General features: G+C 44.1%; 1 protein-coding gene across 1 annotated transcript in view; it reads left to right on the top strand.

The window, feature by feature from the left end:
* Window positions 1–17,196, top strand: part of cntnap2b (contactin associated protein 2b) — a 40,331-nt gene extending 23,135 nt beyond the window's left edge. The window contains exons 7-25 of the mRNA XM_034704028.1: window positions 258–401; window positions 715–973; window positions 1,086–1,235; window positions 2,384–2,546; window positions 2,641–2,747; window positions 2,823–2,942; window positions 3,364–3,479; window positions 5,054–5,138; window positions 5,605–5,764; window positions 5,854–5,981; window positions 6,064–6,234; window positions 6,325–6,543; window positions 6,636–6,872; window positions 8,109–8,342; window positions 8,777–8,910; window positions 10,005–10,098; window positions 10,351–10,581; window positions 10,666–10,740; window positions 12,924–17,196. Coding sequence (XP_034559919.1) covers window positions 258–401; window positions 715–973; window positions 1,086–1,235; window positions 2,384–2,546; window positions 2,641–2,747; window positions 2,823–2,942; window positions 3,364–3,479; window positions 5,054–5,138; window positions 5,605–5,764; window positions 5,854–5,981; window positions 6,064–6,234; window positions 6,325–6,543; window positions 6,636–6,872; window positions 8,109–8,342; window positions 8,777–8,910; window positions 10,005–10,098; window positions 10,351–10,581; window positions 10,666–10,740; window positions 12,924–13,123 — 3,027 coding nt within the window. The 3' untranslated portion in view covers window positions 13,124–17,196. The remainder of the gene's footprint in view (window positions 1–257; window positions 402–714; window positions 974–1,085; window positions 1,236–2,383; window positions 2,547–2,640; window positions 2,748–2,822; window positions 2,943–3,363; window positions 3,480–5,053; window positions 5,139–5,604; window positions 5,765–5,853; window positions 5,982–6,063; window positions 6,235–6,324; window positions 6,544–6,635; window positions 6,873–8,108; window positions 8,343–8,776; window positions 8,911–10,004; window positions 10,099–10,350; window positions 10,582–10,665; window positions 10,741–12,923) is intronic.

Raw genomic sequence — 17,196 nt, 5'->3', positions numbered from 1 at the left:
TAAAGACGCTGTGGGTCTGGGTTACAGAAGACCTCCTGAATGATGAAATACAGAGGGAGTCCAAAACCCCAAAACCTATAAATACAAAACAACAGCCTTGTCTGTATATATGTGTTATTACTTATAAAGAGGTTATTGAAATAAGAGTTCAGTTTGGATTGTAAAGCAGTGATCTGATCATGTAAGGTCAGTCATGTACAGCAGAGATAACAGTGAGTGACTGAGTCTGAACCGTCTCCTCTGCTGCCTCTCCTCAGATCAGTTTTGGAGGCATTCCTGCGTCAGTGAAGCCGAGCACCGGAGCGAGAGAGAACTTTAAAGGCTGCATGGAGGGAATCACCTACAATAAAGACAACATCACCAGCCTGGTCCGCAGGAAGAAGGTCGACGTCTCCAGCTTTGTAAGGAAACTGTGGATATGTGTGTGTGTGTGTGTGTGTGTGAATACAGACCTGTTTACCTTAACGACTTGCAATTAACTTAAAACCACTCGATCACATTAAGAGGAAGGAGTGTTGTTGTTGAACCCTTCAAGGACTGCAGCCTCTGTATACAGTATAGGACAAAGTTCCAACCTCTGCCAGTGCCTCTTCATTTTTCTCACATGCACTAAAGAATATCTATCAAGGAAAAATCCTCTCAGGATATAAATGACGGCTCAGAAGTTCAATCCATTCAGAGCTCCACTCTCTCCTCTCTCTCTCTCCCTCACAGCGTAACCTGACCTTCTCATGCGCTGAATCCAACTCCTTCTCGGTCTTCTTCAACTCCACGTCCTTCCTGCGGTTGCCCGGTCAGGGCGACAGCGACACTCTGTCGGTCAGCCTGTCTTTCAGGACCTGGAACCCCAACGGACTCCTGATGTTCACGGCGCTGGCCTACGGCTGGGTGGAGGTGGGACTGACGGAGGGGAAGGTGACTGTCCACGTGAATGTGACGCAAAGGCCGAACACACGCATCGATATCTCATCGGGTGAGTTCAGCTCGTTGGAGTTAACTGGAAACTAAACAGCCCCTCACATGAGACAGTCCAAAGAAACACTTTGCTTTAGGTCTAAATCACTGAAGTGTGCTTCTTGTTGCAGGTTCGGGGCTGAATGATGGCCAGTGGCACAGTGTGCATCTAAATGCTCTGGAATACTACGCTATGCTAACAGTTGATGGGGACGAGGCGTCCACAGTCAGAACAGCCATCCCCATCCAGATCCAGACCGGAGGAACCTACTACTTTGGAGGTGATTTAAAAAAAAAAAAAGTCTGTTGTGTTTTATTAGTCAATCTTTATTTATATATCGCCGAATCACAACACATGTTATCCTCAGACTCTTTCCAAACAGAGCAGGTCTAGACCGTCCTCTATGTTCTATTATTAACAAAGACCCAACATCAAGACAGGATCAGATCCAGTCCCATCTTACAGACAGGACTCAGTCTGATCTCATCTTAATCCACCATGAGCAGAGCACTTTGCAGCATTTAGCAAGTTACAGTGGCAAGGACAAACTTCCTTTAACAGGCAGAAACCTCCAGCAGGACCAGACTCATGTTAGACACACATCTGCTGAGACCTACCGTGTTGGAGAGAGGGATAGAGGGAGGTGAAGAGAGAGAGAGATGATAGTGGGGAGACGGATAGTAGTAGTTGTAGCAGCTGGAGTCTGGCACGTCCACAGCAGCAGAGATCCAGAGGAACCTACGAGACAAGGGAGCTCAGGGACTCCAGAAAGGTCTAAGAAAAGAGAGAAGAGAGGGAGACCAGAAGAAAGACAAAGAGGAGAATAAATGGCAGAGGGAAAGGACGGGATATGAAAAGGAGACAAAGGATGAAGAAACATGGAAAGAAAAAGAGAGAAAGAAAGAAAGGAATGAAAGAAAGAAAGAAAAGAACAGAAAACAAGGAAAGAAAGACAGTAGAAAGAAACGAAAAAGAAAAGAGAGAAGTGAAGAAAGAAAGAAAGAAAGAAAGAAAGAAAGGATGAATAACAGACCCCCAAAAAGGAATCTACAGCAGAGATCCAGAGGAACCTACGAGACAAGGGAGCTCAGGGACTCCAGAAAGGTCTATGGTTAGTAACTTTAATGGGACAGGAAGAGTTAAAGGAAGAGAGAGACAGAGAGAGGAGAGAGAGGGAAAGACATGATCGCAGTGTGTCAGTCTAAGCTTATAGCAGCATAACTAAGACCTAGTCCAAGCCTGATCCAGCTCTAACTATAAGCTTTATCAAAAAGGAAAGTTTGAAGCCTACTCTTAAAAGTAGAGAGGGTGTCTGCCTCCCGGACTCAGACTGGTAGATGTTTCCAAAGGAGAGGGGCCTGATAAAAGAAGGCTCTACCTCCCATACTACTTTAAGAGACGACTTTGACCTCTCCTGCTTTCCTCCAGGCTACTTCCTCCCGACCATCAGCCGATCCCTGCAGCGCTCCTTCCAGGGCTGCATGCAGATGATCCACGTAGACGACCATCTAGCCGACCTCAGGGCCGTGGAGCAGGGCCTCATCGGAACCTTTGAAAACGTCAGTCTGGATATGTGCGCCATCATAGACAGGTAAACAGAGCAGTGTCGAGTAGTGAAGGTGTCACCTTAAGGAGAAGAGGAAGGGTTCTTTGTGTGGGATCTCACATGCTGTTCTCTTCATCAGGTGTGTTCCTAACCACTGTGAGCACGGAGGAAGCTGCTCACAGACGTGGGACTCATTCAGCTGCAACTGTAGCGGCACAGGCTACACCGGAGCCACCTGCCATACCTGTGAGTTCACGCACACACACAAACACACACACACACACACAGAAGGCCCTGACTGACTTGTTGTGTCCTCTATAGCCATGTATCAGCAGTCCTGTGAGGAGTATAAGCACCAGGGGAAGAACTCAGGGAGTTACTGGATCGACCCAGACGGCAGTGGATCTCTGGCTCCTTTCAGAGTCAGCTGTGACATGACGGGTGAGTTGTCTCCTCCTCCAAGCTTAATCTGATTAGATTTGTATTTGTCTCTGGGTAAGAGCCAAAATGTGTGCATGGGCTTCCTGTAATGTTCTAGTTCTTGAGTGGTCTCACACTCCGAACATTTCAAAGATCATTTCAGGACAATCAGCTCCTGATACAGCTGCAGATTCTCTCTGTCAGATCTGCTCGCAAACTCTGAATACTCCATCTGGTGTTGAAGAGAGGCGGCTGTTAACATGTGCAGGAGGAGAAGTCTTGTTTAGAATACCAATTCAGCATGCTGACGGAAATGTTTTTTTTCCTATGCTAACAGAAATGAAATTTTTTTCACCTCTGTGTTTTTATCATGTTGTATAATGTGAGTGAATCTCTGCAGAGGAAGGTGAAGTATTGATGGAACATGTTTCTGCTCCCACAGAGGAGATCGTTTGGACCACCCTGAAGAACAATCTGTCCCCTCAGACCTCAGTGAACAGTGCAGACCAGGAGGAGAAGGCTGTGCTGCAGATCACGTACAATGTGACTGATGTACAGGTATGCAGTAACTACAACGCTGACTATGACTCTGACTCCAACTCCGGCTCAGGCTCTGGCTCTGGCTCTGGCTCCGACACTGTCTCCGACTCCTACCCCGACATCTGCTCCGGCTCCGACTCCTACCCTGACTCCGGCTGCGACTCGGGCTCCCACTCCGACTCCTACCCCGACATCTGCTCCCACTCCGACTCCTACCCCGACATCTGCTCCCACTCCGACTCCTACCCCGACTCCTACTCCGGCTCCGACTCTGACTCCGACCCCTACCCGGACTCAGGCTCCTACCCCGTCTCCAACTCCGTCCGACCCCTACCCTGACTCCGACTCCTACCCCGACTCCGACTCCTACCCCGACTCTGACTCCTACCCCGACTCCGACTTCGACTCCGACCAAGGCTCTGACTCCGACTCCTACCCTGACTCCGACTTCGACTCCGACCCCCACTCCGGCTCCGGCTCCGGCTCCGACTCCGACTACGACTCCTACCCCGACTCCGACTCTGACCCCGACTCCAACTCTGACTCCTACCCCGACTCCTACCCCGACTCCGACTCCGACCCCGGCTCCGACTCCTACCCCGACTCCGACACCGACTCCGACTCCGACTCCGACTCCGACTCCGACTCCTACCCCGGCTCCGACCCCAGCTCCGACTCCGACCCCGGCTCCGACTCCTACCCCGACTCCGACTCCGACTCCGACCCCGACTCCGACTCCGACTCCGACTCCGACTCCTACCCCGACTCTGACTCCGACCCCGACTCCGACTCCGACTCACACCCCGGCTCCGACCCCGACTCTGACACCGACTCCACTCTGACTCTAACCCCGACTCCTACCCCGACTCCGACTCCGACCCCGGCTCCGACTCCTACCCAACTCAGACACCGACTCCGACTCTCCGACTTCCGACTTCCGTACTCGACTCCTACCCCGCTCCGACCCCAGATCCGCCGCCGACCCCGGCGTCCGACTCCTACCCCGACTCCTACTTCCGACCCCGACACCCGACTCCGACACCGAGCTCCGACTCCGACTCCGACTCCTACCCAGACTGCCGACTCCGCCTCCGCGCCTTACCCCCGGCTTCCGAACCCGACTCTGACAACACAGACTCCGACTCCGTGACGAAGGCTCCACTTCCGACTCCTACCCTGACTCCGACTTCGACCCCTACCCCCACTCTGACTCCTACCCCGGCTCCGACCCCCACTCCGACCCCCACTCCAGCCTCGGCTCCGACTCCGGCTCCGACTCCGACTCCGACTCCGACTCTGACTCTGACTCTGACTCTGGCACGCAAACACTAGGATGTGAGGATCTACACGTAGCAGATGTTATTTAAAACATGTCATCTTAATTTATGTTACCTGCAGTAATCTAAATGCAATTCCTGTCACTGTCTTATAACGTATTAGGTCACTTCTCATCATGTCTCACTAAAAGTTAGTTAAAATAAAATAAATGCTCTCTCTCTCTCTCTCTCTCTCTCTCTCTCTCTCTGTCTCTCTCTCTCTCTCTCTCTCTCTCTCTCTCTCTCTCTCTCTCTCTCTCTCTCTGTGTGGTCCAGGTTCTGTCAGTCACCAGAGGTGCCAGTTACTGTGAACAGTATTTAGCGTACGCCTGCCGAATGTCTCGTCTGCTGAACACTCCAGGTAAGTATCTGAGCTGAGGTTTCACACCTTGTAATATGTGTAATATGTACACTTCTACACTTCTATCTTATGAGTTGATAGTAAGGTAAGCTATTGCACACTAAGGTAGTTCATTACTCCAATGTTTTAGTGAGGGAGGACATGCAGATTTCCAATGTTTAAAATAAGGAAAAAATAATAACCCAGCTCTGTGGATATCTCACTTTTTTAACAATCAAATGAAATATTCTTTCAGAACCAAGAAATACTGAAGAGTGTTTCTAAGACAATTAGCCAAAGAGAGATGATCAGCAAAGACATCAGCCTGACTTCTGAAAACACATAAAGATACTGTTATTTACTTTCTAAGATATATATTTTTATTCACCTGGTTACAAGCTCAGACTTCAATCAGACAGGATACATTAGTATAAGTTGTTCTCATGACATTGAAAGTGAACTGACTTCAGTCTGTTTGTCCTACCAGCAGAAGGAGCCCCATTCACCTGGTGGGTGGGAAGAGCCAATGAGAGGCACTTTTACTGGGGGGGTTCAGGACCAGGGATACAGAAGTGCTCCTGTGGTATCGAACACAACTGTACCGACCCCAAGTACTTCTGCAACTGTGACGCTGACCTTCGTTCCTGGTAAGAAGACGAGATGATGAAGATGATTTGTCCTCTTTCTTGGTCGCTGTCACATTTGAACATTTGTGTTTCTGCCTGCTTGCACACAGGAGGGAAGATGCAGGCCTCCTGGTTTACAAAGACCATCTCCCAGTGAGTCAGGTTGTAGTCGGCGACACAAGCAGAGCGGGATCTGAAGCCAAACTGACAGTCGGGCCACTAAGATGTCAAGGGGACCGTAAGTGTCTCCGTCTCTCTCGCACATTCAACAAACAGATTTTGTGAGTCTTAGGATTTTCTCCTGCTGCTGTTTTCTGAAGGGAGCTACTGGAACGCCGCCTCCTTCAGCAGTCCTGCTTCCTACCTGCACTTCCCTTCCTTCAGAGGAGAAACCAGCACGGACATCTCCTTCTATTTCAAGACGTCCTCCACTCATGGAGTCTTTCTGGAGAACCTTGGAACCACTAATTTCCTCCACATTGAGCTCAGAGGTCTGTCTGTTTGAGATCTACATTCCTTGCTTGTGTGTCTCATTTTGAAGTCTTAAACTAAAGTCAGATTGTTTGTCTCGGTGTCCACAGGAGGCTCCATGGTTGTCTTCTCGTTTGACGTGGGCAGAGAGCGGGTGGAGCTCAGCGTCCACTCACATGTGCCCCTGAATGATGACCAGTGGCATCGTGTGGAGGCTGAGAAGAACATCAAGGAGGCGGTGCTGCAGCTGGATGGACAGCACAGAGAGGTCAGACCTACCCCTCCTCAGGGACACTCAAAACTGGAGTTCTACAGTGAGCTATATGTTGGTAAGACTCTCACACACACACCTGATGCACTGTGACGTCCTCTGTAGCTGTCACATCACGCTTCCACTCATTCTCCATCTCTTATCTGCCAGGCGCCTCCAGTGGTCAGAGGGGTTTCCTGGGCTGCATGCGGGCTCTGAAGATGAACGGCGTGACCTTTGACCTGGAGGGGAGGGCGAGGATGACTCCAGGGGTGAACTCAGGCTGCCAGGGCCACTGCAACAAATACGGGATGCACTGCAGGAACGGAGGGAAGTGCGTGGAGCAATACAACGGATACTCCTGTGACTGCTCCCACACTGCATACGATGGACCCTTCTGCACTGATGGTACGTCCTCCAACGTGCAGATTAGAGGAGATCACATCAGCTGATCCTCTGAGTTTGAAGTTCATTCAGTTACTCTCTCCTGTGGGGGAAAGGGGATCAGGGAAAATGAGCTTGGTCTTGATTTAACAGACCTAGGGTGTTCTAAAGTAGATGCATTTTATCTGTCTTTCTTCGATACAGTAAGCGAAGCCTTCAGTATGAAACTCAAACCCTGGCCCCTGATAGTCAGTTTTGGAGAGTCCTTTATACCGACCAGACAAAATAGAAAGGACTTTGATGTTGTTGCATTTTCCTCACTTTCTGCTGACAGCTTCATCTGCCAAAAGAAATCAACTTATTATTATATATTTAAAAACAGACTCAATGCTTTCACTCTCTGAAGAAAGCACCCTGAGCATCCTCTTCCCAAATGTACTTCCTACCAGTCTGACTCTTTATTGTACATAACTTTAAGTTTGGCACTAATGTTTGTTAATTGTATTATGTATTTATTTATTTTTTAAAATATATATATTTATAAGAAGGCTGCTTTATTGTCTGGCTTTTAAAAAAGAAGCCAAAAAATGAGGCAAGGACAAGGAAAACAAGGAATATTTTAATGCAGTTTTCAATACTAATACTACTAATAATAATAATACTAAAAATAATACTAAAAATAATAATAATAATAATAATAATAATAATAATAATAATAATAATAATAATAATAATAATACAAAACAAGTATATAAATAAACAACCATAATATTCATCATCAAAATAATGGTGAAAAATATTATTATTATTATTATTATTATTATTATTATTAATAATAATAATAATAATAATAATGATAATAATGATAATAATAATAATAATAATAATAATAATAGCGATAATAACAACAATAATCATCAGTAATGGTGAAAAATAAACATTTTTATTCAAAATAAAATAAAATAATAACAGCAGTAATAAAAACACATCATAATAAACAACCTCAATAATAGTAATCATAGTAATAATCATTAATATAATGGTGAAAAATGACTAGATTTATTAATAATTATTATTATAAAATAATACAAATAAATAATAATAATGATAATTATAATACATCACATCAGCTTCCATTAGATAATGTCATCTGTGGTCACATCAGATTTGATGCAGCAACAAACTGGGATTTTTAACAACCTCTTCCTCTTCTGCTTCTGTTTCCATGTGTGTGTGTGTGTGTGTGTGTGTGTGTGTTAGATGTTGGTGGCTACTTTGAGACAGGAACCCTGGTACGGTACGACTTCCTGCCGGAGACGGGAACTTCTCCAGTGCCGGAGCAGAGGAGCCTGCCAGGTTCTGGTCTTCCGATTGAGGCGAACCTGACACACGAGGAGCTAGTGTTCAGCTTCAGCACCTCCAGTGCTCCCAGCATCCTGGTCTACATCAGTTCAAGGACTCAGGACTACATGGCTGTGGTGCTCAGGCACAACGGTGAGCTTGTCAACATTGTGCTTGATCCATTTTTATTCATTGATTCATCTCTGCAACAGTGAGTGGGGCCTTTATTTACCTCAGCTGCAGAAGGCACCAGGCCTTTATTTGAATCAGGCTTTTATCAGAGTGAAGAATTCCAAATGTTCTGTATGTTCATAATGATTGTTCAGGTTTATAAGTTTAGATTTCTCCTGCAGGGATCATTATGTGTCACTTTAAATTTAATGTTTAAACATTATGCTCAGTTAACAGGCACATCACATGAAAACCTTTAGCGTCCTTTAGCACTGGGTTCATCCAGGCTTTTATTTGATGATGTGTCCAGCTCTTATTTTGGACTCTCTTCTATTTGACTCCCATTATTTGAGGCAGCATGCTCCAGAGATATCCTTTGTTAAACATACTCTATACCTCTTTTGTGTGACCACCAGGCACTCTCCAGATCCGATACAGCCTTGGGGGGCTAACAGAACCTTACACCATAGATGTGGACCATAGGAACTTGGCCAACGGACAGCCACACTCTGTGAACATCACGAGGAACTTAAGAGAGATACGACTACAGGTTGGTGCTTCCTGACTTTTCACTGCCATGCTTCTTTTTTTTTTATTTGCCTTCATCTTTAATTGTTCAGCACTTTGTAAATTGTTTTTTAAATGGTGCTGGATTAGCTTTTATTATTATTATTTTATTTATTATTATTTATTTATTTATTTATTTATTTATTTATTTATTTATTTATTTATTTATTTATGTATTTATTTATTTGTTTATTTATGTATTTATTTATTTGTTTATTTATGTATTTATTTATTTTAATTGTCATTATTATAATAATATAATTATCATTATTATTGTTATTATTATTAGTGTAATTTGTATTTGTATTATTATAATTATGAGTGGTGTTATTATTACTGTGATAATGATTATTATTATTATTGAAATAATTGTAAATATAAACAGAATTTTAATAATAATTATAATTATTAGCAGTAGCATTTTTATTTTTATTAGAATATCCCCAAAGGAAGGTTTACCAAATAATGTATGCTGCAAGTATAAATGGGAACTTTTTGTCAGTTGAACTGGATGGAGTAAAGGTGTATTTTAAGGGGTCTTTTAGCTCCCAGAACTACTTACCCCCGGAACTAAAAGGTTCCTGTAACCCCATTTTTGTCTGTGTTTCGACCGCAGGCTGAAGTCCCGGGTAGATTGTGAAAATCAGGCCAGTGACGTATGGAGGGGAAAAAATTATATTAAATAATATTTTCAAATCTTAATAAAAAACTAAACTAGTTCCCAGGAACTCCCTCTGTGTTTCAACAACTGTGTAAACTACCCCCAAAGCAGGGGCTTTTCAGGGGGGAGATTATCTACCCCTGAACTAAATGTAGACCCTGGTTCCTCTGGTCAAAACGCACATAGTTCAGGGGTAAAGTCCTTAGTTCTGGGGTAAAGTTCCTGCAGTGTATAAACGCCTTAACTCACTAGTCTGAGAGCTTCAAGTTATTTAATGTATTTATTATTTTAATGAACTCTCTGTTAGAGTCCTTATTGGAAGGTGAACATGTCCTGTTGTAGCAGTAGAAAGTCAGAATGCAGTAATGGTTGAATGTAATGGATAAACTTTCTCTTTGCTCTGTCATATTCTTCAGCTGGACCACTATCCAGTGTCCACATACACGCTGCCTGACACCTCGGACACTCAGTTCAACTTGATCAAAAGTATATTCCTTGGAAAAGTCTTTGGTAAGTATTCTGAAGAGTGTCAGTGTTTAATCTCAACAGGGTTTATTGTAAGAGCAACTAAACTACCAGTCACAAGCACAGACCCTGTACAGTCTAACTCAGCTGCATCCTTAATACAGTGTAAAGGAATTAAACACAACTTTATCATCAATGTTCATTTGGCTCTTTCTTTTCCTTTTTCAAAATATCCATACATCAAAACTTCACTCTTACAATTTAAAAGCCCTAAACCTTGTTGTGTCTGTCTTTCAGAAACAGGACAGATTGACCCCATCTTGATCGAGCGCTACAACACCCCGGGCTTTGTGGGCTGTCTGTCGAGGGTCCAGCTGAACAGCGTGGCCCCTCTGAAAGCTGCACTGCGCTCCGGCATGTCGGCTGCAGTCAGCACCCATGGGATTTTGGTGCCTTCCAACTGTGGAGCCTCACCCCTGACCATCTCCCCTATGGCCTCAGCCAGCGACCCCTGGCACGTAGAAGCAGGTAGAGACAGAAAGATATGATCGCAGTTCAACATCCAGAGCTTCTCCAAATCAAAGTGATCATCGATGTTTGCTCTGTTCACAGCTGGAGCGGTTTTTCCCTTCAATGAGGACAAGGCCAGGAGTGACGAGGTGGACCGCAACTCTGCAATAATTGGAGGTAAGCCTCTCAAACCTCTTCATGGTTATAACGTCTACTGTTAGAATACATTTAGATCCATTGATGGACAATGGATCAAACAAAGATAGAGACTATAAACACACTGCACGTCCAAAATAAAGGTCACAATGTGGATTTAAAGAAGCAAGTAGGTAAGAGAGGTAAGAGTGATGAAGATGTTTCAGCTCGCAACCACTTATCTAACTCCAGCTGATGTGGTGAGCAGCTTCTCATTTCTTAAACAACCATGTCAGAAGACATCCTGTGGTCGTGGGAAGGATGTCAATCTGTTTCACAAGGGTCAAATTATCAGCCTGCATCAAGCAAAGTAAACAACTCAGGAGATTTGCTTCTGAAACATAAAGACTGGACTCTAGAGCAATAGAAGAAGGTCATGTGGTCCAGATTGACCCTGTTCCAGAGTGATGGGCACATCACATAAGGAGAGAGGCAGATGAAATGATGCACCCATCATGCCTAGTGCGTACCGTACAAGCCTGTGGGGGCGGTGTTATGATCTGGGGTTGCTGCAGTTGGTCGGGTCTAGGTTCAGTAACGTTATGTGACCAAAAGAATGAGGTCAGCTGACTGAAGGACCAGGGCCCGTATGCACGTCCAGCCATTAGCGATGAAACAGGCCCTTTGTACTTCTCTAGCGGTATGCATGAGCCAGGTTAACGCCCCAACAAAGCATTACATTTAATGGAGGTAGACCCCACCATTACAGGTGCTAACTGCAGGATTACCACACCTGTTGTTTAAAGATGGAGGACATCGTGCTTATGAGTTACCGTTTAAGACCAAATATGCAAAGACGACGGATATTTAGGGGTTGAACAAATCCTTTGGAAAAGTCTGACAATGTCAAAATATACAGCAAATTTAGATTCAGGAGACGCCACATAATTCTTAGGTAACCTATCAGCAACACCGTGAAGTGAATCCTTCCCAAGCAACTCAGTCGAGGCATGATGGCTGTCTAACATGAGTCTGGTCCTGCTGGAGGTTTCTGCCTGTTAAAGGAAGTTTTTCCTCGCCACTGTAACTAGCTAAATACTGTGAGGTGCAATGCTCATGGTGGATTAAGGTGGCGTCAGACTGAGTCTTACCCTGTCTGGAAGTTGGGTCTCTGTTCATAATTTGACATAGAGTGGTCTAGACCTCCTATGTTTGTAAAAGCGTCTTGAGATAACTTTTGTTGTGATTTGACGCTATACAAATAAAGATTGATTGATTGACAACTCCATTAACAAGTCCTCACCCTTCAATGGGGGGACAGGTGGTCCTCCACCTGGACCACGTTGGTGGTGGTGCTTGTTGCTCAAAGCCGCTTTCATGTTGCTTATTTAATTTTGTAGGTCTTCTACTGAGCGCGCTCAGAAACACCACAAGCGTTGACCCGGTTCAAGATCTGAAGCCAGACTTTCCCTTTCTCCTTGTTTGTTCTCTTTGAGGATTGACTTGCTGATAACAGCTGTTTGTTCATTCTAGATTCTTCTAATCAAATGTCCATTTCTTCTTGATCTTGCTCGCCATGTTTATTGTTGTTTATGTGTAGCAGGCATGCACAATTTGAATTTGTTGGATCTGGGTTTTCCAGGAGGTTCCCTGGACATATGACGTTTTGCACCAGCCTCGCTTTCATGGCACAATTAGTTAATTGGCCAATTATTTGCAGTCGTTTCCTGCGGCTAACGCTACGGCTAAATTGGCCGTTCCATAACGGTACGTTGAGACTAATGGCCCCGTTTGTGTGATGACTGGACGTGCATACGGGCCCTAGTCTTTCCATCAGTGGAGTTTTTCTTCCACGATGACAATGCCAGGATTCATCAGACTCACATTGTGAATGAGGGGTTCAGGGAGCACCACAGAGTCCAGTCCTCAGCCCCCATTGAGAATCTTTGGGTTGTCCTAGAGAAGACTTTGTGCAGCGACTCTCCCGTCACCAATACAAGATCTGAGAGGAAAATGAATGCAACTGTGGACGGAAATAAACGTTGTGACATTGCAGAAGCTTATCAAAACGATGCCACTGTGAATGCATGTCGTACTCAAAGCCAAAGGCGGTCCAATGAAATGTTAGCGTGTGTGACTTTAAGTGCTTCAGAAGTCAAATGTTGAAGTTCTTTAACGTCACAATCCGTTCTTGGAACTGAAGTGCACTTCTGTTTCATTCCCAGGCATCATCTCCATGGTCATCTTCATCGTCCTCGGGATCATGGTGTTCGTCATCCGCCATCTTTTCCGTCACAAAGGCTCCTACCACACCAACGAGGCGAAGGGGGCGGAGTCGGCAGACTGCGCCGACGCAGCGATCATCGTCAACGACCCCGCCTTCACCGAAACCATCGACGAGAGCAAGAAGGAGTGGTTCATCTGAAGCCCAGCCCGACCACTCGGCTCATGACATTAGGATGTATGTAGTTTTTCTAAGAAGCCTAGGGAGTAGTAGAGAGGAGACCAGCTGAGGAAACCTCGAGGACGTAGTGAGTGGTTTATTCGTTGAGTTTTATGGACACCGTGGGGTTTGGGAGTGTGGGTGTTAAAGCACAGTGCTGCTGGGCGGAGCCTGAAGAGATGAGACTCGGTTTATTCTCTGATGAGGACAGCAGGACGGCAGCCTTCAGGTGGAGTAAAGGATGGTGCCATGAAGTTAAAAAGGCCTTGGATGAGTGAATGTGTTCACGAGCTTTTACGTTTTGTATTCGTTTCTATTTGATTTCAGTTCACAGTTATTTATTTATTTATTTATTTATTTATTTTTCAGTAATATATATTTTTTCATCAACCTTCAGAACTGAACATCTTTACGCCTTTGTGTTCTTGCTGGTCTATCATCTGCATCGCTCCCGGCGATGCTCTTTAATCCATTACCGCAGTAATCCTCGACGCCTGTAGCAACGCTCAAGAATTCCTCTTTCAAAATTTATGAAACCTTGATTTCAGTCATTTGCCTTATTTTTACATTTATGACAATAAAGTTTCATTTCAGCCTTAAGACAGAGAACTCTGGGGTGTGAGAGTGTGGGTGTGTGTGTGTGTGTGAGTGTGTGTGGGGGGTGACTTGCTTACTTGTGTGTGAAGGAGATGTAGCCATGACTCTGGACTTCTAAAGAGGAAATGTCACACTTTATTTATTTCTATCTACTAGCTTTTAACGTCTTTGTGACTTTTTCCTTTTCCTCTTTTTGATTGCATCTTTTTGTTTTGACTTGTTTGATGCCAAAAGAGTCCGGAGGGTCGGTGCAGCTTTTTGAAGAATGGACTGAGCTCCTCTCACTTTCTTTTCTTTCTTTCTTTCAGACATGACGCAGAGGTTGACTCTGTTAGAGTGATAGCACAGAAACATTTGTTCAAAAATAGACACCACAAAATGTACTGTTTTTCAATTTCTTATGTATTTATTTTATTTTAACACATTGATTAAATTAAAGGAACAATTTGAAGTCATGCATCCAGCACAGAGAGCACTGAGGGATGTGTTCAGCCCATAGACTGTATATATAGTGGACAGCGTCGCTCCGCCTCTTCCCACTGTACGGTTTTGAAGCCAAAATATCCCGTTCCAGAACGCTGACATCTTGTAAATTTTCTGCAGCCAGAGTCTGTTTCTGAAACGGCCTGCTACATACTACCTACTGATGTAGCAGGCAGTAGGTATTGCCTACTACATACTGCATTTGAATTTAGTCTGTAGTATGACAGTTCTGTTTGATCTCTGTTGCAGTACGTTGAGTCAGACGTCACTGGATTTCCGGTTTCGGAAAGTGGAAGTAAACAACGGTTAGAGAAACTGCTTCTTTAGCATCACTAATGATTTAAAAAGTTAGGAAGTGGTTTAAATGTAATTTGATTTCCTCCCGTCAAAAAAAGAAGGAAAAAGAAAAAGCAGAACGTTAGCGCTGTGCATTGTGGGAAACGGTACGCAAGGCAGACTGGTCCGATGCATACTGTGAAATTTTCCTGAATTAGTAGACATCCGGGGGGTTCTGGCATACTGCAGATTTTGCTCTTGTTCCCTTACTACATACTGAATTCTGGCCTAATCAGTACGTACTGCCAGAGTCTGCGCAGTTGCGAATTTGTGTGATAAGCTCCGCCCTACAGCGTACCATCCCGAGGTCCTACAGAGTTTCTCTCTACGGCAGCTGTCAATCAAAGTAAAACCAGATGTTAACCCTGTTTTTTAACCTCTAATAACCACAGACTGTATGAAATATGGACATAGTATCCGTGACGTCACCCATCTGTTTGTGAAGCGCTGTTTTGAGGCCAATCGGCGGCGGCAGCCATATTGCTGCTGTGGAGCCAGTGTGACGTAAAGAGGCGGAGTTTGAGCCTCCTAGCTAACAGCTACAGTGTCCCCGCAGTCAGCTGTGCCTCTCATTGGAAGACTCATAATCTCAATATCTTCAAAATTGCTGTGTTAGAAAAAAATTCACCCCCCCCTCACAGTGTGTGCCAATCAAGAAATGAGCTATCCAGACTACACTGGTCTTTTTTTATTTTTTTAATAGCATTAATAGCACAAAAAGAAAAAAAAACCCAATACTAAAGCGGAAGATTTTGATTTATTACATGATTAATTTAAGTTGAGAAAAGAAAATAATAAGAATTCTCAGTCTATTCCAAGGCAGGTAATTGATAACCACTCGTCACCAAGATACACTCTGAGGGGGGGACCACTTTTTGATAGAGTCATCAAGGGTTCCTTGTAGTGCATGGGATAATCTCTTATAAGGAACAATAGATACAAAGTAGGTGGATGTGCTTCAAGCCACACTTGCAGCATACAACATAATATTGAGCAGTTCAGCCTTTGGACCAGATAATGATTTAATACACTCGTCTTTGGTACCAGGCTGTAAACATGATTATTTCTGCTGTAAAGATCAGCTTTTTTGAATGAGTGTGTATGTGGTTTCCTGTACTTCTGGAGCCAGCCTCAAGTGGATCCTCAATGAACTGCAGTTTTTAACACTTCTGCATTGGACTCATATTTTTAGACCGCTTGCTAATAACTAATGAAAAATAAACTTTTCAGAAAAAAAGAGGCCTTGAACACAAAACAGTCAAATACTAACTACATATCATCACAGCATACGGATGTGAGAAACATTCGTACGACGTGTGTTTATTTTTTAAAGTTTGACCGCAGAGAGTTTTTGACCTATACAGCAGCCAGCCACTAGGGGGAGCAGCTTTTGTGGCGGCCTCACTTACAATGTTACAATGTCATTTAGCAGACGCTTTTATCCAAAGCGACGCACATACGAGAACAAGAGCAACACAAGCAAAGATTTAGACAAGAGGAAACAAGATCAGTAAGAGGAACAAAGAGCTTCAAGTCCATTTGGGTGAGTTCACCCAAGCCGAGCGAGATGACGTCCATTTTTTATACAGTCTATGGTTCCGCCTGAGGACATTTAGAAACAAATTAACTGTTTAAAAACGTTTAAAAAACTTTAAGTTGTCTGGTTTGATTTTAATATTTTGTAAACTTGACATTACAGTAGAGATAAGACGGAGCTCTGACCTGACTCCCGCCTCAAAGAGAGATTCAGATCCTCAAGAAACATCAACCCTGATGTCTTCTACAGTTCAGGCTTAAGACACCTTGTGGGTCTTGTTGTATGAAGTGCTGTAACTTCAGTCACATCAGTCCTCTGCCTTTAGAAAGGTTTAGGTAAAGACTCATTTTGGATCAGATGTAGAAGAGCCTCATCCTCCCTGAGAGAGAGCGGCGGAGCTGTTCATCAGAAGTTAAAGGAACAGAAGATAAGTTCAGACGAGAGACTGAGACAGTGAAGAGACGGGGTCAGGTCAGAGATACATAAACATAACTGGATTCATTTTTGATAGAAGTGAGAAGTCTCCCTTAAACGTATCTCTGTGCTGGATGAAGATTTTGAAGTGCAATGAATCTACCAGATAAAGAAAGTTGTTGTCCCCAGCTACAGATTTTTGAGTGAGTGATGATGTTTTCTTGAGCTTGGTGGATCTGGTTTTCGGATAAGATGGCCATGCTAAGGACTTTGGAGCGGCTCCTTCATGACGTGGGACTGCTTCTCTAACTCGTGGCTACCTCTTCAGACGGGCGTGAAGAACTTTGAGACTCTTCTTTGGAAACCTTTGCTTTGTCTTTGATTTTTATGAAGTAGATATTTTTCTGCAAATGAATGTTTGTTATCCACATTCAAAAACTCTGGCTAACATTCTGACATTTGATTGTATTGCATTTCTATTCCTTTGACTGCACCGCAGTGTAATGGCATGCTGTTTGACACGGAATGACACAAATTTCTTATGCTGAGCCACTGTAGCATCACATTTTCTCTTCATGTGTAAATCTGTTCTTTTTTATAAGTGATACATCATTCTTTGTGCTTTCTCAAGTTTGGAAACTTGTGATGCTTCCTGTTGGAAAGATCAGTAAAATATGACACAGCAGTG

Source organism: Notolabrus celidotus, chromosome 15, assembly GCF_009762535.1.
Source record: "Notolabrus celidotus isolate fNotCel1 chromosome 15, fNotCel1.pri, whole genome shotgun sequence".
Lineage (NCBI taxonomy): Eukaryota > Metazoa > Chordata > Actinopteri > Labriformes > Labridae > Notolabrus > Notolabrus celidotus.
This window is presented reverse-complemented; position numbering and strand designations above follow the sequence as displayed.